Here is a 24,256-nt window from a genome sequence, read left to right as displayed (position 1 = left end):
TCTAATGTTTTCTTGTGGCTGGGTATCCCCAAACATAGGTGTGATATCGCAGCGGTACTTGTGACGTATATCGAACGTGCTCGGGTCATTGGCGATGACCTCAATGACCCGATTGCGTTTGATACACGCCAAAAGTACCGCTGCGATATCTACCCCAAACAGAGATTTTGACCCCGAAATCTATATTTGAAAAGAAAGGTCATGATTTCATAACAAAGGGCGGGAAATCAGTCGATTGACGCATAGATCCAGTGGCGTGATTGGCTTAAGTACGTTCTGAATACTAATTTATGTAGATATTTTTGCAAATACAACTATGGACTATACCATTCGCTTTCGGTAGGGTGTATGTCGCTTTGAATACAGGCTAATGTTTATGCATTTAGTGCATGTATTGCTTATTTTTACGCCATAGAATAAAAGTTTTTTTGAAAAAATTACGTGTTTGTGTTCGGTTTATCATCGATTGGCGAGTAAGTAACTTTAGCTGAACTGAAACATAAGCTGATAAGCATGTGATAAGGGGGCATTGAGAAGTGATAGCTACCGTCAATCAGCCATTCACAGTTGCAGAGACAAGCTGATGGTTTTCGAAATAACAACATCATTGATTGGAAGAAACCGCGGACTCCCGCGAAAATCAAAATGGCGAGTAGCTTGTCGTATGAGGGTGTCTCATCGGGACGGCAAACTCGACGAAGTTCATCTTGTACTCAACCGTGTGAACATGCACCTATCGAACACAGGAACGAAGAAGGTAAGCATTGATGTACACTACGTGAAAATAACAGCGTAGTTTTGTTGTGTTCTCACACGAGCACTAATAATGTCAACTCACTGTGTAGGTTTTGAAATGACCAGATAAACATTGGGTTTGACGCCTCAAAATCACGGCTTATAAAATCTCATAAGGTAACAGGAACGTTGTCGAAGTGGCCATGGAGGTAACCTACCTCCATGAAGTGGCCTACCAAAAAGCACTCGTTACCATTGAGAACCGCATAATGCATAACAGAAATCAGCGCTGCCCGCCAGAACTGCTAGGATACAAACTGCACTCGGTTGGCCCAGTACTTGTCTCACGTTACGACACATATGAAATATATGTGCGCGTATATCGATTGACCTGTGTCAATGAAGTCAACTAAGTGGTCATGTAGATTCCCCTTTGCGACGAACATTACTTTAACCGTGGGGGTCTCTTTTGGTACATGGTAGCTCCATGCTTGTACCTAAATCATGGTCACAGGACTGTAATCTTGGACCAATTTTCCTGGTCTCCTCAAACTTTGTGTGGTTCCTAGTCATCATGTCTAAATTGAATATGGCATTCCAATAATATAGAAACAGAGAATTAAAAAGATTTGATTCAATATTGGCAAGATGGTAATTACCTCCAACTTCGAGTCCAAGATTATATCATGGCCGTAAAAAATTTTTTTTAGGTCCGTGATTATATTGACCATAGAGCCCCATTAGCTGCTGCAGAGTAGCTTGAGGTTTTGTTCGGAGTCCGTGGAGTTGTAGGTTTGTAAAGGGACCATTGGTTGGATGGCAAAACCAGACAAACCCATAAGGGGAGAACCATTTGATTTCTGGTGGGGGGGTATGGAGGAAGAGGGTATGGGAGCAAATTTGTTTTTCCTGTCAGGCCAAAATAAAAAATATGTGCTGTTCCGATTACCCGACCTACCCTAATTTTATCCTCCGACCCTAGACTTTTTTGAGCTTCATAAACCAGGAAGTAAGCATAACTATATGAAAAAACATGAAACGCATGAAATCACGCGATTTTATTTTATTTTAATGGTTTGATATTCAATTTGAGTGTGTTTCATGAGGAAATTATTTACTGATAGTTTGTTTGAACGCGTACAAAATGCACATTGAGGAATAAAAAAAAAATTGAAAAAAAAAAAATTCCCTACCTACCTACCCTATTTTTGAAAACCATGTAATCGGAACAGCACATATTTTTTTATTTGGCCTCAGAGTGACAGCAATTTTTTTTTTCTACTGTCAGACCTGCATCAATTTTTTTTTTCCAAATGGAGTAGCAGTGCAAATTTTTTTTTATTGGTCATCAAGTTTGTAATGTGTTGTATATAAGGGAGCCGTCATTATTGCCTGAAACTCCGAAATTTCGAGTGACTCTCCCCCCTTCACCAACCATGATGAATTTAAGTAACCTCCCTCTCTAACTCTGAAATTTTGACCATTCCCCACTTAGAAAAGTTAAATACCAATACATGTAATTACAGCAACAGTAAAGACCTTTCAAATCTTGATGTACCCTGCTAGACTATCATCAGTTATCTCATGATGGTTCAAAAAAGGTGAACACATCAAAATGAAATTCAAAGTCACAATAAAATAAAAATATAAAAGATCACGCAGTATCTAACCATATAGTATATTGTTTAATTTGGATGGATATTATGACAGGGTTTTCACTAGGATATCTGACGGGGCAGAATTTGACAGTACAGGGGGAGAACATGAGAGAGGCTTAGGGGGAAGTGTCACAGGGGCTTTCCCCTATCTTACATGGAATTTTTTAAGATATTGATGTGTGCAATGGTGCAGTCTGGTGCAATCTGAGAGTTTTTTAATTTGTTTACTAAGTGAAACTATTAGAATACCCCAAGGGGGGAGAGCACGAGAGGGGGGTCCCCCTCTCGTATTGGAAATTTTGAGAAATTGATGTGTTTAATGGTGCAATCTGAGAGGAGTTTCAGTTTATTTTGCACTCGGTAAAACTGTTTGAAAATGACATTGAACACTGATATTTTTTACATTTTTTGCATGATCAGTTTTTGAGTCACAATATTCAACAACCAAACAATGACAATACAATTTGTGAAAAACAGTTCTGTTTGCCAGAGACTGAAGACAAATGAATATACAGGAACGGAAAATCTGTGACCTTCTTGTGTCATTTCTCCAGCTGCCAGCTTCTAATGAAAAGCCTTAATATGGTATGTTTGCGATCCGGTGTTTGTGGTCAGAAAAACAGGCTCACACATTGTATTTCATCATATTTGTTGTTCCTCCATTTTTCATTGTCAAGGTACATCTTTCTAACAAATTCATATTGAGAAAATAGTATTGGTTTTAACACTAGTTTATTGACTCCTGTCTTGTGTTTTAAATTTTCACAATTTACAGAAGTCAAATAGTCCCCTTTAGATAGTGCCTATGCTATTGAGATATGGCAACAGAAATCCTGAAATATGATTTCTTGGGTCAGAAAATGGAAGGAAAACAATGAGTGTACTGAGGTGTAAAGTAGACCCATGTAGTGCATGCTTATATCATAAGTGCTGGGAAAAGAAACATAAGAATTGCTTGTGGTAAAACATTTGCGCCGCCTATGGCGGCGCGCGGCAAAGAATACATGAGAATAAGGTTTCCAAATTTTGCTTATTTCTGGTGCATTGTGACAATTTTTTTTCTCTTCTGTCTGTTATGACAATTTTTTTCTCAGGCCATGACAGGATCAATTTTTTTTTTTCTTCTCTCTCACCTGGTGACAAATTTTTTTTTCTCAAAATCCTCCATACCCCCCCCCAGAAATCAAATGGTCTCCCATAACCCCAGCAAAACCTTGAGCTACTGTACTGCAGCTAAGAACCTCATAAGCTATTTTTGTGGTGATGAAATGTTTTTGCTGTGAAGAGTATCTGTAACCTAAAACAGTGGAACCCTCTCAATGCCTAAATGGACTGATGTAGCCATATTTGGGTGTGGCACCCGTTTATTATTTGTCTTACTGAAATCTCCCCTTGCAGTCCCACTCAGTGGATAATTATACTTGAGTAAACATCTCTGAGTAAGAACATTTCTATATGCTTATTTTAGTCTAAATAAAAAATCATGAAAATAATGCCAAAAGTTGCAGCTCATGTGCCTTTTAAAGCCCCAGTGCTGCTAACTTTTGATGATAATTTCACCATTTTTATTTTGAATGTGAACCATAATTGCTTGTTCTTCTCCCCAAAGAATGGTGATATACACAGTACCCAGCTTGTCAACTCAGCCCCTATGGTTGTAAAGTGCATTGTTATTTTTGAAAACTGACTTCTGGACCGGACTAGAATTCAAATGTAAACAATATTCATGCAGTTTACACATATAGATGCTAAGTTGACAAGCTAAATAGTGGGTGTTTCAACATTCTTTTGGGAGTAGAATAAGAAGTTGCAATTTATTTATAAAATAAAAATAATGAAAAAAACATCGAAAGTTAGCAGCACTGGGGCTTTAACTGTACCCAAGTTATTGAGAATTTCATCCACGTATTTCACAGACTAAGTAGCGTAACTCATTTTACACTGTAGGACAGTGTGCCCTCTTACCAAAGAGATTTCAGGAAACTTTTGAGTCAATCGAAAAATTTGTGAAATTTTCTCGAGTCACAATGTATAATTTCCTTGTGTCACAGAGAATATTTAGGATTCATGGCGGGTGGGCCAAATATAGGGCACACTGCTGCAGGAAATGTTGTCATGAGATACATGTATGGTCAGGTCACCTTTGAATGTACCACATAAAATACAAGTGTTTGGTTCCAAGACTAATGACTTTCTTCTTTTCATCTATGTGTGCAGTGTCCACTCAACTTCATGCATTCCACTGTTTGATTACAAAAAATTCAATGCATGTGAAACTGCAGGACAAAATTAGAGTTCGTTTTATTTTAGATGGATTCATTGATATGACTTCATGTACATTCTAATCAATACTAAATTTGCTCTTTTAAGGCAAAAAAAAATGTTTCTGGTAATTGCTTTCAAAAGGTGATATACAGTTCTTATTTCTTATTTTTTTTGTTCAAGTAGTTAGTCTGAGTCAAACATATTAGTAAACATTTCATTTTCATGTGTTGCATTGAATTCTGGTTTTTTTGAATGCTCATGGAAGACTTATTTGTATAAAGCACACAATCTTATCACTTTATTATACTTAATTTTTTTCGTCATCATCAATCAATCACTGCTCCATGGACACATTTCTATGATGTCAAAGCTTTTTAGTGATGCAAGTGCTGACCAGAAATTATTCTCTGTGGCCCATATAGTTGACTTTTTATGTATTTATAGATATTATGAAAGCAAGATTAGAACATTATGTAGCTGAGAAGAAGAAGAAGCAGCAACAGAAGAAACAGGAAGTGACGGCATACAGGTATTTCTCTTTATGTATCAGTGTTTTTAACTTTACATGAGTCCGCCAGAAGATTTTCAGATTTGTTGTCATACCTACTGGTATGAAGTTATCAAATATGACACATTTACAATCATGTTTTTCCATATTTGATTTTCCTGTATGTATAGATTGATTGGACCTTTGAGTCTATTAAAGAAATGAGAAAATGGAGGGTCAAGTCTATAAAAAACAATTCAAGGAAATCAGGGCTCGAAATAATACCTGTCTGCCTGTCCCAGACAAGTGAAATTTTGCCTGGGACAAGTAGTTTTGAAAAGTACTTGTCCAAGTTGACAGGCAGGGTTTTCTCTCGACTGCGCGATTGCGCAAATGGCGCATTTCAAGCCTTTTTCTGCCCTTTAAAAGTTACTGACTGCGCGAAAATCGCGCACAAAACACAGCACGCAAATACGTCCGTAGGATGGTTACCCAAGCGCACAGTGTAGTGACCTGTAACTTTGCCGTTATTTCTATTCAGAATATCCCCCAGAAAAGACAAAATATCGCCTGTCATTCAATTTGGTGACGTGCACAACGTGGAGTGTACGCATCGAAAAGAAAACCGAAACACAGTAAAGGACATAGTTGTGCTTCAGTCTTCATGGATACTAGTGCCATTTTATGTTCATGTTTTGATAGGATATGTTGTTTACTGTCATTAGTAAGCATTAAAAAATACTGCCCCCTCAAATATAAAGTTTGCCCCCTAATTTTGAGGAATGGGGCAGAAATTGCCCGCTTCAGTGAACATGCAGAGAAAACACTGGACAGGTAGATTTTTTCAGCCTGCAACCAGTATTTCAACCTATTGACTACAGCAAATATTCATAAGTTTAAATTTATGTACCTTTTGAAATTTTGAAAATCATTGTTTGGATATTACCTGTCAGAAAAAAGTAAAAGAAAGTTCGATAATATCTAATCACTGTTTACAGGAATCAGCCATGTTGATTTATCTAAGGTCACGTCTCAAATCTCTTAGATTGGGAGATTCTCAGAGCCATCTCGACACGGATGGCGTTGTGCCATTTTGCATACAACACAGACGTGAGTTTGTTGAACTTTCCCAGATTCACTCGTCGGTTCTGTCAAAAACTTCCTATCAAACTAATTTAAAATGACATTCAATTTCTCTGGACATTGTCTCAGGTGAGTTGAAATTAGTATAGTTTCTTAGAATAAATTATACCATTTTGGACAAGTACTTTTCTCACTGGGACAAGCACTTTTTATTTTGACTTGTCCAGTGGACAGGGGGTTGAAAAAAAGTATTTCGAGCCCTGGAAATGTATGTATATTGGAAGAAAATTGGTTAGTGAAGGCATACCATAACTTTGCAATTGTTGGAAGTGTGAATCCTGTGTAGGAATACCATGTTTTATTACTTTGTACCCATGAAAGGACCAACGACTTATGACTTCACAGTCCCATCACTAAAATGCAAAAAAAATTGATTAATAGTTGTCTGCAAATGGCAGCATTTTTATACTTTTTTAACCATTGATGTTGTGATTGAAAGCATACAAAATTACATATCAAGCATCAGAAGCAAAGGTTGTTAAAGTAAACATGGATGCCAAGAGACCAAACTTATCTGAAATATGTTGACAAGAGCCAAAGCTGAACAGCACTACTATATTTTAAGAGAAAGACCTACAATTCCAATCAGCTTTGTTTTATGATGTGATTGTACCATGATTGCTATTTTAGAACATCAAGCAGAGAAGGAAAAAAGAAACCATCAGACCTCTCCACATTGTCCGCCAGGAAAACACCAAATCATCAACATGTGTTGCAGACTGTACAAAACAAAGCATTGCCTGCAAGATCTAGCAAACAAATGCAGAAGAACAAACAAGAATCGGACAGTGAATACATGAGGTAAATGACACACTAAACATGCCTTGTGTATCGGGCACTCCATAGAATTTAGAGGAAACTCATGGTTGATGATGTAGTAGGCTGCATAGTCATCATTTGACTGAAAGTGAACAGGAACTACTTTCAATTTGACAACTTTGGAATTTACAAATGATCAAATTACGTGTTTTACATAGGAAATATGGATTTCAGGAAATTATGCATGAAAAATTGATAAACCACATAATAGTGATTTGAGATATATCAGTGAGCCATTCGACAATGAAAATTGTTCTATTTTTAATGGATTGTTATCTAACATGGAGATAAAGCATATGATAGTCATTTGCAAATAAACCCACAGACAAACATTTGGAGGGAAAACTATTTCATAAACATATCTCATTACCATATTTTTGCCGAAAGAAGTGACTATATACCTTGAGGTAGAGACAAGTTGTCCTCCTGTTGTCGGGTAAATGGTCAACTACCCTTTGGCACATAGTTCTTTGTTTGGGCAATATGTAATCATACTGCTTGAAAAAAATGTAGCCAAGTGGAGGATCTATGTTACTGTTTCAGGCAACCTGTATTTTCTCATTTCAAAGCCAATCCTGATGATTTGTACAGCAGTTTTGCAAAAAACAAATTGTCAATAACGTGTAGTCAAGTGCCTATACACAGAATGGTAATATGGGAAAATCTTATTAGTCCCAACGGACACCGTCCGGGGGGACTTATAGGTTTGGTCATGTCCGTGCGTGTGTGCGTCCGTCCGTCCGTCCGTTCACGCAGATATCTCAGACATGCCCAGGTCAATTTCTTTCATACTTTGCACAAGGATAGTACCCTACCCCATACAGATGCACGTCGATTTGTTTCACAATGCGATCTAATTTGGCCGTGTTAGAGGACTTTTTAGTTTTCACCTCCATAGACTCCCATGTATAAGGCAGTCTCCATAGACTCCCATGTATAAGGCAGTCCATAGACTCCCATGTATAAGGCAGTCCATAGACTCCCATGTATAAGGCCAAGAAAAATAAAAATTTAGTTTCTCATCGTATTCATATTGCAAAAAGGATGCAGTGACACAGTTTTTAGTCCCCACGGATGAAGTCCAGGGGGCTTATAGATTGGGTCATGTCAGTCCGTTAGTCCATCTGTGAGTCCATCCGTTCACGCAGATATCTCATATATTTTGACAAAATGTCACGTGACCTTGGTGACCTTTGACCTCAAATATATATATTTGTCCATAACTCAGTAACCACAAGTGCTACACCCTTCATATATGGTATGATGGGACAGCTTATGACGACACATATTGTACCTCATTATTTATGCGCATATCTAATTTTGAGCGAGCCAATAGAGCTAGAGGTCTGATTTTAGGTATATAGGGATAACTTCGCAATACAATTTTTTTGACAAAATGTCATGTGACCTTGGTGACCTTTGACCTCAAATATACATATTTGTCCATAACTCAGTAACCACAAGTGCTACACCCTTCATATATGGTATGATGGGACAGCTTATGACAACAAATATTGTACCTCATTATTTATGCGCATATCTAATTTTGAGCGAGCCAATAGAGCTAGAGGTCTGATTTTTGGTATATAGGGATAACTTAGCAATACAGTTTTTTGACAAAATGTCACATGACCTCGGTGACCTTTGACCTTAAATATACATATTTGTCCATAACTCAGTAACCACAAGTGCTACACCCTTCATATATGGTATGATAGGACACCTTATGACGCCACATATTGTACCTCATTAATTATGGCATATCTAATTTGAGCGAGTCAATAGAGCTAGAGGTCTGATTTTTGGTATATAGCGATAACTTAGCAACACAATTTTTTTGACAAAATGTCACATGACCTCGATGAACTTTGACCTCAAGTATATAACTCAGTAACCACAAGTGCTACACCCTTCATATATGGTATGATGGGAGACCTTATGATGCTTCATACTGTACCTCATTAATTATGCATATATCTAATTCTGAGCAAACCCATAGAGCTGGATGTCTGATTTTTGGTATATAGGGATAACTATATTTTTTGACCAAATGTCATGTAACCTCGATGACCATTGACCTGAAATATATGTTTATGTCGATAAATACGCAACCACAAGTGCTATGTCCTTTATATTTAGTAGGTTGGGAGACCTTATGACAACACATGCTTTACCTCATTAATTATGCACACATCTAATTCTGGGCAAGGGAATAGAGCTAGAGGTCTGATTTTTGGCATATAGGGATTAATTAGCAATACAATTTTTTTTCAAAATGTCACGTGACCTTATGACCATTTGACCTTGATTATACATATATATGCATAACTCAGTAACCACAAGTTCTATACCCTCCAATTCTGATAGGATATTAGACCTTAAGATGTCACATCTTGCACCTCATTAGTATGTGCATATGTATTTCTTGCCCCATCTGTATTGCAGAATTTTTAATCATACATAGACCCATTTTTTGAAGAGGACTCTATCCTCTCTGAGGACTGGTCATCAAAGTACCCATGAATAAGTGGGGACTGTGTCATCATCGATGACTTGTTAAATGCTGACAATGAGTTAAAAACAATTTTTGTTCCATAAACTTAGTTCCTTTTACGTGAAGTTGTCAAAGATTAAACCTTCTTAACTGATATTTTACATGTTTTTCCCTCGGTATTCCAGGAAAAAGTTGGAAAAGTGGCAGTTAGAGAAGGAACAAGCATCAACAACGAAAAAGAGAAAGCCTCCATGGAAGGGTGGTGGCGCTGTCACTCCTTGCACAGCACCAGACTCTTCGACCAAGACAAAAAGTACATCCAAGATGTTAGGTTCTTCTGTGAAAACTGCCAGTGCATCCAAGGCATCGCTAACTCATGTGAAGGAGAATAAGAAATCAAAGAAATCACTGTTTCAATGTGAAGTTCAACCAAAACAGAGTAAATCAGCAACTGACGTGAATGGTAACTGTGAAATTAACATGAGTGGCATCAAGGAAAATGTCACATCATTTGGTGACGCTTTGGAAGATGATACCAGAATTGAAGAATTCTCAGCAGATGAACAGTTAGTTAGCATTGGATATGTATGGGCCAATGCTCACAGGGCAAAGCATGCCAGAAAACATGCAGTGAGGTTTCAGACAAGTCCCGTCAGAAGGAGTCCTCGATTGCAGAAACAGCAAGCCAGCTCAGATCCCAGTACAAACAGCACTACTGCCAGCTTAGATCCCAGTACAAACAGCACTACTGCCAGCTCAGATCCCAGTACAAACAGCACTACTGCCAGCTTAGATCCCAGTACAAGCATTACTACTGCCAGCTTAGATCCCAGTACAAACAGCACTACTGCCAGCTCAGATCCCAGTACAAACACTGGTTCAAGCATTACTTCTGGACTGGATTACAGAAACAAAGACCTTGACATGAGGTAGGGAATGACACACTGATTTTACATGCAGTGGTAGTGTCATGAATTAATGTTGGTAGAGAGGGTTTTGCCATATTCAGAAGTTCATGTTGAAGAAACAGGGAAATTTATTGTTGAAATAACTTAAAAGTACAACAAATATTAAGTTTTGTGATTACACTTCAAAGGGACAAAGTCTGCCATTTTTCATGAATTTTGTTTGATACGAGATACTACTTATATTGTTTGACATGTTGTAAGATACTGAATGAATGGGTGACCATGCATATATTCGAGCCCGGTTTTAGACAAATTAAATGAAACCATTGCGAAAATGAATTAATGGTCATGACCATTAATTTATTTTCGCCATTGTTTCACTTATCGTGTCTAAAACTGGGGTTGAATATATGCATGAGAAGAGAAAGAGTGAAAAAGATGTATACCAAAAAACTTACCAATCGATGACTTAAAAATGATTACTGTACCATTTTGAAACTTGAGACAAATGATAAGGATATTGTCTTTGGCTACAGTCAAACCACTGTCAGGCAAGGTGTGATTCCACCGTAGTGGATGTGCAGTGGTACCTTTTTTATGTCACACACCCAGCTTTCTATAGTGCTCAACCTTTTCACCATTTTGGTTTGTCCCAATTTCATTGCTTTCTATTGCAAGGATAGACTTCTAGGTAAGGGAATAGGATAAAAGGGGTAAATTTTAAACACATAAACTATCTTTTCTTCAGATATTTGTTTAATCATTTCACCTGCTATTAACAATCCTCTATTCAGGCATCTTTATATTGTTGCCATGCCAATTTCAAGTGCCACACAATGCTGTTATTCTAAACTTATCAGTAACCTTCTCCTGTCATTAAAATGTTTCAAGATATGACTATTGTTGCTTGATCTTTTACTGGTTTCACAGCCAACAGTTGGAGCTGTGGTTGGCGGCCAAAGGGAAGAGGCCCTCTACAGTCAGGACTGTGATAAAACACACAAAAGGGAGTGACCATCCAAAACAGGAAAAGGTGAAGTCACGACGCAGCATGCCAGCTACATGCACACAACCCATAGAAACAGATGAACCTGTAGTGTACAGCAAAGAAGCAGAGGACGTTGACCTGATTGATGCAAAGCATCATGGTAAAAGTAGAGTAACAACACTGATGGAGGATATGTTAACAGACTGCCTGACCCTCCTGGATACAGTATGCATTCTTAAATTTGTGTTACATTTTGCTGTGATTTTATCAAAAAAACATTTGACATATACATGGTGACAACACTTTGTGTCAAGGCTGGCTCTATATCAGTATATGGTACTTTTAAACTTTTTGGAAGAATTGTAGCTCTCAGCTCAATATTGGCTTGGTTTAGTGTGAATTTCAGCATGAATATTATAAGTTGTCAGAAGTATTTTAGCCCATCTAGTCAACACATTACGTGAATAAATGCCTCAGATTTCTAGAAAGACTGACCAAACATCAATACATGGTATCAAATTTAGGATACATGTATATTTCTCTCAATAATTTGCACTTTTGATGTAACTTTGTGATTCTGAAATGTTTGTTCCTAAATGCTGCACTTTTTTACAATGGCATGCACTTTTACTTCTTAATTCGATTGTAGGACTGCCCTGTTGACAATATGAAGCAATGGCTTTCTGATGCCTGTGGCAGAAATCCAGGCATCTTACAATGTGCAAAATACTGGATTTGTAAAGCTAGGATGGCAGCACTGGAAGGAAGAAGTCAGGACGATATCATAGAGTGCTATGAGCTTGCTGTTCAACATGGTGCCCAGGTCAGTAAGAGCGCCCTCTATTGCCAACGTTTATCAATTGACAATTCAAAGGATCCATAAACCATAGACAGTCCATGGTATTAGCTTACATTTATTTATAAGCAGGCAATAAGTGAATGAAAACTCAGCTAATGACGATTCAATAAAGAAACAGATTTTTCCAGTTCATAAATCCATGATGAGAAGCGGTGTAAAGCAAAATATATTTTGACCAAACTTTCAGCCAATCGAAGAAATCAGATCTGCTTTAGAGGAATTTGTTGGTGCGCCCTCACCTTTCTGGCATGATGGAAACAAGCCTGATGTGGCTCTCCCATCATCCAGTGACACAGATCTTGTATCCAAGGAATCATCAGGAATAGGATACAGAGAATTGCATAACAACAAAATGGAGACTGAAATGTCAGCATCATCATCTAATATCCGGTACTGTGTCAGCAAAACACCACTGTTTAATAGGTAAGCTGTCCAAGCAAACACTGAAGCTGTCAACTCTTTAGAAGTTAATTTTCAACCTTGAAGTAGCGTAGACTTATCAAAAGGGGTAGTATTTATAAGTTAATTAAGACTGGCTCAACATTGTGTGTGTTGGCAGTTTCTTACATTTTTTCATTAACCCTTATCTCGCCAGCTGGTATCACTTCCCCATCTGCAAAGACAGCAAAAAGCAGTGTTATGCCAAAACCATTTATATTTTCACCCGCTTGACATGGTATTTTACAGCTGACTTAGTCTGTAAAATCATATTTACAGTACCTATTGTTTCAGGGGCCTTCGGAGATGTTCAAATCTTTGTTGAAATGTACACACATTGGACTGACATACCATGTCTAACTGGTTCTGACCAGATGGTGAAATATGGAATTGCAAGAACACGGGTTAAATCTGTGGCTATCTGCATGTTACTAAACCTATTGAGTTACTGTGGTAGACTTTCTGATTTGGACAAACCAGTTGCTGATTTACAAAAGTTGCAATGCTAAATACCAGTCAAGGCATACTACAATTCATACAAAATCATTGTAAAAAGTCAAGGCGCTGCAAAGATCACATTTACAAACATTATCACAGTACTATGGTATCGGGTCAAGTCAGACAAAACACCATATTCATGTTTGTCTTAACAACACAGGTCTGTCAATAATTTATATTCATCTTAGCAAGAACTGTCTGTGAAAATTGTAATTATGTATGTTTGCATGGTCTGCTAATGATCAGATTTCTCAAAATAAGTTACATCAGGCATGTTAATGCATACTGGTTTTAGACCAAGATGACCTGATATGGAGAGATGAACCTGGTTGGGGGAGTTAAATTGAGTATGTTTCAGATCATTTTGTTGTTGTAAATAGCAAGATCAATATTTTACTTTTGTAATACATGTATTGGAATTTTTCACTTGCAAGGAAAATATATTTGGTACGGTAAGATTGATTGTTTTATTTTCATGCAGGATCAGAGACCTTGGAACAATTACATATCAAAGCAAGCACACTGCTTTTACGTTCACAACAAAGAGTAAATGTGCATGTAATGAAAACGGCAATTACAAAAATATTCTCAGTTGTGTGTAAATATGAAACCCTACTTCGGTAAATAGTCAAAAATTTGCATCCAGTTGCATTGCAGTATTGGCAATTGAGTCCTGCGCTGGTTCACCGAACAGTAACATGTTTGCTTGTGTAGTAAAACTGCAGAGCATAAAAAACTGACAGAAACATCAATGTTATGTCTGGACTTTGGACTTGATTTGAAGTTGAGCTGATAAGATCTGGCATGAATCCTGGGTCGATAGCTCGATGTTTCCTCAATGCTACTGAATCTGTTGAGAGACAAGGAAAGTTAAAGATTGTATTAATGGCTGTAAAAGAATTAAGAATGTTAAAGATTGTATTAATGGCTGTACAGGAATTAATACCTTGACTACAAAGATCCATTTGAAAGGTCTGTGAAATTTTTTATGAAAAAGACAAGTTGGTCACCACTGAAAACAAACGCCCATCATTTATCTTGTTTGTCAATATTTTATTGAAATAATAACAATTACAATCAGACATGCCTGGTTTGATGCACAGTGTGTTTTCCATGCTGGTACAGTTCCTTAGAGCAATGAAGTTCAGCAGACATTTGGTGCAGGGTTGGCATTTCTTGCGTGGACTCCAATGGAGGGAGAATGTACCCTCAAGGCATTTTGTACAGATAGTATCAGAACCATAACCACACGGCTTGGATACTTCACTGCCTGGTGGACACAGTCTACATGGCTGATAGGATCTGATTATCTGTGAGCCATTACCATCATGGAGACTGTACTGACTTTGTGATCTTCTGAGAGATTCAGACTATGAATAATAAATGATAATGAAACAAGTGTAGATATTTTGTTAGCCTTACATGTAATAATTTCAAACGGAGGAAATATTGAATAAAACAAACAAGCGAAATACATGGCGGCAATATGCATTGGAATTTATACTGCACCACTTAAATGGAAAGTGTTCTGTAAAAAGCCAGACAAAATTGATAGATATACAACAGAAAAATAGCTATAGAATGGTTGAAAAGCATTTCCAAACTTGAAGAAGTAAAGGCAAGAAAGCAAGCAAAGAAGTGTTACAATCCACTAAACCAATAGAACTAAGTGAAACAATAATAGACTGCAAAGAAATTAGAACATACCAGAGGTGTAATATATATATTTAAAGCATATACTGTTCAAGGCTGGCCTTTTAAGTTCTAGGTGAGTTTTACCTACTCTGCTTAGGGGATGCAAAGATACAGTTTAGCATAAACAAGAGGCATTCAAGTACAAGTATCACACTTGATCAACGGGGAATCTGTCTCCTTTTATTGTACACATTTGAACATAAATATTTTATATGAACATATACATCCTAAAATATATATACCAGTGTTTTTGCTAAGGTTTGGGTATATAGATAGATGGTTTAGGAACCCTGGTACCATTTCTGTAGTCCCTAATCTCATTGCATTGATATTCTGAGGGAATCCTGGTACATTTCTGTAGTCACTAGTCTAAATGCATTGATATACTGAGGGAACCCTAGTACCATTTCTGTAGTCCCTAATCTCATTGCATTGATATTCTGAGATAACCCTGGTACCATTTCTGTAGTCCCTAATCTCATTGCATTGATATTCTGAGGAAACCCTGGTACCATTTCTGTAGTCCCAAATCTCATTGCATTGATATTCTGAGGTAACCCTGGTACCATTTCTGTAGTCCCTAATTTCATTGCATTGATATTCTGAGGGAACCCTGGTACCATTTCTGTAGTCCCTAATCTCATTGCATTGATATTCTGAGGTAACCCTGGTACCATTTCTGTAGTCCCTAATCTCATTGCATTGATATTCTGAGGGAACCCTGGTACCATTTCTGTAGTCCCTAATCTCATTGCATTGATATTCTGAGGGAACCCTGGTACCATTTCTGTAGTCCCTAATCTCATTGCATTGATATTCTGAGGGAACCCTGGTACCATTTCTGTAGTCCCTAATTTCATTGCATTGAAATTCTGAGGGAACCTTGGTCATATTTTTGTAGTCCCTAATCTCATTGCATTGATATTCTGAGGGAACCCTGGTACCATGACAAGGGAACCGCAGTTAAAATTTACCCAGGTACCGCCCTAATTAAACACAGTATACATACCAATACATGTACACAGATACATAAATACTACTTTGTACATGTTGGTATACTGTATATCATACAAATACATACATGAACATGTTTATATATATATATATATATATATATATTATATATATATATGTATACATACAGTGTTCTCCCCAGGATTTTGTTAAAAGAGGGCGAAGACGTGGTGCGAAGCACCACAAGTGACCGCGTCAGCGGCCGTGGGGGGGAGGTCAGGAGGGGGGTGTCCCCCCTCCTGCCATTGGAGCCTTTGAAAAACAGAGATTAAAATAGTGTTATTTGGTGGCACTTGGGGAGTATTTTTTCAGATTTTTTTCATATAAAAAAGCTCAAAGGAAAAGAAATCTGAGACAGTGTTCAATAACTTTTATTCCAGTTCACTGATTTCAATGAAGATTATATTTTTTGAAAACGAAAACATAGCGACAGACATACATTTATTCATCGATGTCAAAATTATCACCATAACACTTACGCTTATGTGTTGTCAGCCTGATACACGTACACGTCCGACCGAGTCTAATAATAGGTCGTCTTGCTTTGGGAAGGAATACACAAGCGAAATTCTAACCTCCTATAAAAACTTCAGAGTACTCTGCTGTCCTTGGTTACCCTCAAGTTCCTAGGCATGTTTACTCAGCTAAGTCGGTTACCTAATGCACGGCCCCTATGGAGGGACTGACCGTGGCTAACGTTACGGCCTGTGCCATGCAAATATGGCTGCCATCAATCACCGTCCCTCCACCCACGAGGGAGGAGGGACGGTGCATCAATGAATGAGTTGCACATGGGCTTATGATCTCGGATGACATCACAAACTCGCGAGATTTGCAAGATCGATGAGAATTACGTTTGCAGCCTGCAGGATTGACGCTCAAGCTTGCATTTTGTAAATCACTGTCAACTTTTTTTCCCCCGTACATTTATTGTTTTATTTTTCAAAAAAATAAATCTTTTATTCTGGCAAGGGGGCGCTCGGAATTTACAAGAGGGCGCCACGCCCTGTTACCTTATTCAGGGAGAACACTGTATATATATATATACACGTACATAAATACATACGCGTGACATAATAAATACATACATTCATACCTAGGTACATACATAAATATTTACAAATATGTGTATATACATACCATACATACATACAAACATGTATCGTATATGCATGCATACACACATACATACATACATACATGCACAGACATACATATATACATACATACCCACATGCATGCATACATATGTACGTACATACTTTCACATTCGTACATACATACACACACACACATAAACATACATGCATCAAAATATCAGTTACTGGCTCTTAAAAACACCTACACACAAACCCATACTGGTACACATACATACATGCATACACAAAAACACATCTAAAATTGACAATACATGCTGTTACATATTTCAGTTAAACCTGCATAGAATTTTTAAAATCAGACAAACCACATCTTAGAAGTATTTACATAAATGAAATTTAAATATGCATACATACGTGTAGCACCATAAAGCAATATGTTTCATGTAACACAGGTATGCTAATGTCTACCACATTATAACTACAGAAAACTGTACAAAAACAAAAGGAAACCTGTTTTGGGAAGAGAGATTGAAATTGCAGCTATTGAAGTATTATGACTTATAGGCACTTTGGTAGACAGAAAGACAGAAGAACAAGGTGGAATCAGTTTACCTGACAAAATCCCAACAATATTACAGTGAATATCATCTTGGTCATGACATTACAATGTCTGTATGTCAGTTTTGTTCCAATGATTTGTGTGACTATGAAGAAATATGACGTTTGCATGCAATGCACGTTAGAAACCCTGGGTGTCATGGGACTCAGAGTGGGCTGTTGGTAGTTAGGGAAGTACCAGTCTTTCAGTTTCACGTGCCATTGTCATGACATCAGGATTTCTTTTTAGCTCCCATAGCCATATGTATATATGGCAATGGAAGCTATTCTTATAGGCTAGGGAAATGTCTGTATGTCTGTACGTCTGTATGTCTGTATGTCTGTATGTCTGTCCGTCAACATCAAAAACTCCAAAACCGCTGTACATTTCATCTTGATATTTGATGTGTACACGGATGATGGGCTGTAGATGAGATTTTGTTCAAATGAAGTTGTCATTGCCAAAAATATGCAAATTAAGTGAAAAAATGTAAAAACAGTCAAAATTGAAAAAACTCAATAACCACTGAGCAGATTACATGAAAAATTAGCATGTAAGTACTTTGGGCTGACATGAAATGATTGTGCACATCTTGGGTCAGTATCTTGGACTTGCTATTTTTCATGAATTTTTTTGTAATTTTCTCCCATTTTTGGTCAAAAAATCTCCTGCTCTGAAACCACAAGTCCGATTGATTTGAAACTTGGTATGGAAGTGCATAGAAGTGACCTTTCCCAAATTTGGGCAAATCGTGGTGAAATTGCATATTTTTAGTTTACACGTCCATAGACTCCCATGTATAAGGCAGATCTCCATAGACTCCCATGTATAAGGCCACGAAAAATAAAAATTTAGTTTCTCATCGTATTCATATTGCAAAAAGGATGCAGTGACACAATTTTTAGTCCCCACGGATGAAGTCCAGTGAGCTTATAGATTTGGTCATGTCCGTCTGTTCGTCTATCCGTGAGTCCATCCGTTCACGCAGATATCTCGGATATTTTGACAAAATGTCCTGTGACCTTGATGACCTTTGATCTCAAATATACATATTTGTCCATAACTCAGTAACCACAAGTGCTACCACCCTTCATATATGGTATGATGGGACAGCTTATGACGCCACATATTGTACCTCATTAATTATGCACATATCTAATTTGAGCGAGCCAATAGAGCAGAGGTCTGATTTTTGGTATATAGGGATAACTTAGCAAAACAATTTTTTTGACAAAATGTCACGTGACCTCGGTGACCTTTGACCTCATAAATACATATTTGTCCATAACTCAGTAACCACAAGTGCTACAGCCTTCATGTATGGTATGATGGAACACCTTATGACGCCACATATTGTACCTCATTAATTATGCACATATCTAATTTTGAGCGAGCCAATAGAGCTAGAGGTCTGATTTTTGGTATATAGGGATAACTTAGCAATACAATTTTTTTGACAAAATGTCACGTGACCTCGGTGACCTTTGACCTCAAATATACATATTTGTCCATAACTCAGTAACCACAAGTGCTACAGCCTTCATGTATGGTATGATGGGACACCTTATGACGCCACATATTTTACCTCATTAATTATGCACATATCTAATTTTGAGCGAGCCAATAGAGCTAGAGGTCTGATTTTTGGTATATAGGGATAACTTAGCAATACAATTTTTTTGACAAAATGTCACGTGACCTCGGTGACCTTTGACCTCAAATATACATATTTGTCCATAACTCAGTAACCACAAGTGCTACACCCTTCATGTATGATATGATGGGACAGGTTATGACGCCACATATTGTACCTCATTAATTATGCACATATCTAATTTTGAGCGAGCCAAGGTCTGATTTTTGGTATATAGGGATAACTTAGCAAAATGTCACGTGACCTGGGTGACCTTTGACCTCAAATATACATACACTAAATAGTCCAGGATGGGAGCTACAGTGTCATTGACGCTATTTTTTTTTATTCAGTCATTTGATATTGTCCAATACATCTTGCGGATGTTTCTTATTTTTCTGGCGGCTTTCCATCACTTTATAAGTTCTTACCACATAAAATGAAAACCACTTTTTACCATATTATTTGACTAGCATTACTTAGTATTACTACCAGTAATGTTGTTTTAGTACTCCAATCACCATTATCTTCTGTAATGTGTTACTGAGAGAACTGGGTTTCATAAATTATAAAAATTCATTTCATAAATAATACAATTGCACTGAATATTATTTTGTTTCATGTTTTTCAAGGATTCACAAAGTATTTGGAGAGAATGCAGCGATCACTCCAATATCCATTGTAACACCTGTACGTCGGTCAGTGAGATTGGAACAGTTGAGTGCCACAAAGCCACCTGGTTCATTCCAAAGCCATGATGTATGTGTGAGTTCACTTGGAGAGTTGCCCGTGGAAGAGATGGATGGCTTCATCTATAAACCAAATAAAACACTGCAAGCAGAGTTTGATGCTGTCATGGAGGTTGATGAGAAGCTTGGTTGAAAATCTTTCATTTCAAGTGATTTAAAAAAGTTGAATTTTTCCTGCAGTGCATGGATGAAATTAACATTGTAAATAAAAAAATTATAATTGGCACATTGCCAATGTGTCAGTTTCCTATAGTACTGTAATACTAGTATACTGTCATATGTTATAATGTATCCTATATGCATCACCCTCTGTTTGATAAGGTTATTAAGGGAACATTTTCCATTCAATATGTTAGTCACACAGCTCTTATCTTTCACTGAATTAGCATAATGTGACCAGTACTCCCCAGCGTTTCCGTTAACGCAAAATCGTGCGTATTTTACGCAAAATTGTTAGGAAATTCGCAAAAACAATAATGACTGCGTAAATTTATACGCATTGAGAAATGCTGCCCTGTGACACGGATGTACTTGGTCTGCACTACATTGCCTGAACGTGGTTCAACGCGGGACAAAAATAGAACACATGCACCTGCTTGCAAGTGACATTTATCATGATATTGCAACATTTTAGACTTTAGCAGACTGCAGCACTTTATGCAACATTGTATTTCATCATCACAAAGCATCATGTCATTAGTTCTGTAAAGACAATAACACTACAGAATTTGATGCAAAAAATTTGAGAATTGATCGAGTCTACGTTGTTGGTGACACATTACGTCATTACGTTGCATGTCAGGTGGAAAGTGTTTACGGGTGACGATTTAGACTCTGTCGGGTTGCATTCTTGAGAGGTACCGCTGGACTTTGATCAGTATCTGCTTTTTGTTGGCCCTTTGAAAACAGTAATTCCATAGTCAGAAAGTATTTTCTTTGAACATGAAGTTATATAGGCTGCTCATCGACCATGGATGCATTATGGCATTGCCAGCGTTCAGCTATGTATATCTTGAAGCCCCCCAGGTTATTGTTTGTTTGTTAACAGAGCATGCGCATTACAGGAAAAAAAACCCAAGTTCTACAGAACAGACTGCCCAACTCACTTCAGATACCGATTCCTACCGTATGCATTTTTTATACATTTTACGCATATAAAAACTCAGTTGCGTAAAATCGTACGCAAGTTTTGAAATTGTAACGGAAACGCTGACTCCCTAAGTCCATTGATTTTAGCACCCACCATACAGGGTGTGTGTGTGAGTGTGTGCAATGTAAAACCATTGATTAGAATTAAACACACCATATGGTGTTCCTAAAGAGTCCGAGTATAGGCATTCTTGACAAGTGTCAAGTTTTCCATCCCTCGGTTTCAATCTAACCTATTATATCGATGATTTTGGTTTAATCCTATTGCTTTCAATAATTAGATTAGACCTGTACAAAATAAAACACGTGTGAAAGGATAATTGTTCATTATACATTCCCATTTATTGTAACAGTGTGTGTGATTAACTTTCTTTGCCAATTATTTACAGACACATTGTGTCTGCTCTTAGGGTACCTGCATGATGTTTTCCTTGACATCGTACATGTTTCTCATGCTGTGTATACAACTTTGGTATATAGGGCACTGCAATCAAAAAGGAAAGTGGTGTAGTAAAAACGTCAATGTGAATCCGTTGAATTGTCACTGCAGGAAGTACCAGTGTTTATAACAATGTAATGTTTCTGTTTAACACTGTCATGTTACTGTTTACAAAAACTGGTCTGAGTTCATGATGCAGAAATTATCTCCTTTTCATGACACAATTATTGTACAACTAAGTGTCAATATGTAATCTAGTATCAATATTCTTGGCTAGCATTTCAACCAAAACATTAACCTTGTATTACATATACATATTATCAAATTATCAATGTTACTTTCATGGTTATCTATTAGATGTCTGTATATACCATAGTCATTACTTTTGAGAAATTAATGCGTGCATTATAAAATATTACTAATTTTCAATTTTGTAGAATGTATTTATTGCCATTGAAGAATTCTTGAAATGCAGTTCATTCTTTACAAAAACCAAAGTAAAAACACTGCATAGAATATCTATGGTGTAAACTGACTAGTTTCAGTATTCTTGTATAGCTAATTTCCAGAAGACAATGTCATCACTTCAAATTTATGTAATTCATATTAACATCTTAAAGTCTTCACTTTTGAAGTGCAAATGGTAACATGTTTTGATCTCTTTTTGTTATTCAGCACTAATTTGATATTTTTTTGTAAAATCTATTTGCTTTGGAAACAAAACACAAGATCTGTGGGCCACTTCATTTTTGAAAGATTTACTTCAAAAAGGCAAATGTGTTGTGCTCAAAAATAGACATACATAAAATTGGTTAAGGTCATCAGTTTTTACTGCAATGCCCGGACATAAATCACAATATTTCTGTAAAATTCCTCAGTGTTACAAAAGAATGTCATTCTTTGTAAAGTTGCTGTATCCCTTTCACAAAATTGTAGACAAAAATTCGCCATAAAACTGCATTTTTAGCAGGATTGAAAATACTTTACAAAATAGCTGGGCACTGATTTCATAGGTTTGTACACCAAGCCATAGTAAATTTGTGATATTTCAATATGAACACTCTGCAGTCAGCTGTTAGGCTGGTATCATGACATGGAGTACATTTATGACATTACGGAGTGTTATGGACATGTTTCTGTGTCACCAATTGTAAAGAAAGTGTATCAAATTATCTAATTTATTTCAGTATAATTTATTTGTTCAGCAGTACATAGGTGATTAATGCATGAGTGGAAATTATTTGTAAATGTCATAGTAACTGTTGTCATACTAGAGCCCATGCTGGACATCAATGTCATCACAAGTTGTCATAACATTTTCCATTCAGTGACACACATTCATCAAATTTTATTTCAAATTTGGTGAGGGCGAGGAAGAACTCAAGAAGTGCTCTTCAGAATCACTCTCTCTATTAAATCACTTCATTTTTTTCCAATTTATTCATGTTACTGTATTAAATACAGCCAAAGAAGTGACAGATGCATTCTGTAATCTCAAAATGCTTATTCCAGTACTTTTGATCAACATTGTCTGCAGACAATCTGCTATGCTAATTTGAGATTCAGATTACTATCGATATTGCACATCTTTCTTACCTGGTAAAGTAATAGCTCTGTCAAACAGAAACCAGATTTTGATGAAGTCAAACATTAAAGGGGCAAAGTTGCTATCTTTTCATATTATTTCAGTTCTTTTTGTTTCATATAAAAAATTATTTATGTTGTTCTGCATACTGAAACATTGAATCATTACTCTCAGAGCTTTGCTCATATCATATGTTTACATTTAGAATGTAAGTATGACACAATTTCAGGTGTGTGCCAATAAATTTGTCATTGAATCATTTACTGTTATATCTACAAGCATGGAGGGAGTAGAGATCCGATTACAGACAATTAAGCATATTTCAGTGAGCAGAACAAAAATAATTGCTCACGTGAAACAACAATAACCGAAATAATGGAAACAAATAGTGACTCTGTCCCTCTGGGGATCAACTGATTGATAAGTTTTTCCTGTCAGTTCATAAGTGCACCACTCTGGTGCCATGCATTGCTCTTCAAGTTCTACAAACAATACTGCAAGATTATGAGATCTTGCAGTCTTATTTTTTATCACGCCAAAGAAAATTTTACATTTACAACATACATGATTGTCAAAATGAATTTTTACAACAAAAGTCTATACAAAAGATAGTCTTTGCAAAGTAGTCTTCATAAAGTCCCAGTGAAATTTCTCAGTTTGTTGAAGTCCACAGTTCTGAATGTGTAGCCTTTATCATGTCTTTAAATTCAACTGCTTGAAAATATTCAAGTCTGTGGCTGTAAATAAAACAAAATGTACAAGGATTACTAATAATGGTTGTCATGCAGTTGTGTTCAATCTTTGCTGTTTTTTGCATTGATTAAGAAATTTATTGAAATGGTCTGGTTCACTGCTAAGTGCTCTAAGTTTATATATACCCGGTAATACCTATCATTATTCAAACTGTAAAATAATTATTCTAAATATAGTACATCATATTTAACTTCTATAATGACATTATTTCATCAATACACATAGTAAGTTTCTTCAACTTTGGCCACG

At 36.8% G+C, this 24,256-nt stretch overlaps 1 protein-coding gene and 1 long non-coding RNA gene across 2 annotated transcripts; one reads left to right on the top strand and one right to left on the bottom strand.

The window, feature by feature from the left end:
- The first annotated feature begins 585 nt into the window (after nucleotides 1-585).
- Nucleotides 586-24,024, top strand: LOC139132025 (cytoskeleton-associated protein 2-like). Its single transcript, XM_070698388.1, has 8 exons — nucleotides 586-757; nucleotides 5,103-5,187; nucleotides 6,919-7,089; nucleotides 9,787-10,530; nucleotides 11,440-11,722; nucleotides 12,147-12,320; nucleotides 12,544-12,779; nucleotides 19,965-24,024. The coding sequence occupies exons 1-8, from the start codon at nucleotides 646-648 to the stop codon at nucleotides 20,212-20,214; spliced, it is 2,055 nt and encodes a 684-aa protein (XP_070554489.1). The 5' UTR covers nucleotides 586-645; the 3' UTR covers nucleotides 20,215-24,024.
- Nucleotides 13,736-17,867, bottom strand: LOC139132027 (uncharacterized). Its single transcript, XR_011552240.1, has 3 exons — nucleotides 17,714-17,867; nucleotides 14,380-14,662; nucleotides 13,736-14,142 (listed from the first exon to the last, which is right to left on the bottom strand). It is a non-coding gene; the product is annotated as an uncharacterized lncRNA (long non-coding RNA).
- Nucleotides 24,025-24,256: the final 232 nt, after the last annotated feature.

The sequence above is a fragment of the Ptychodera flava genome, chromosome 4 (assembly GCF_041260155.1).
Source record: "Ptychodera flava strain L36383 chromosome 4, AS_Pfla_20210202, whole genome shotgun sequence".
Taxonomy (NCBI): domain Eukaryota; kingdom Metazoa; phylum Hemichordata; class Enteropneusta; family Ptychoderidae; genus Ptychodera; species Ptychodera flava.
The sequence above is the reverse complement of the archived record's forward strand: the minus strand, read 5'-3'. Positions and strand labels throughout refer to the sequence as shown.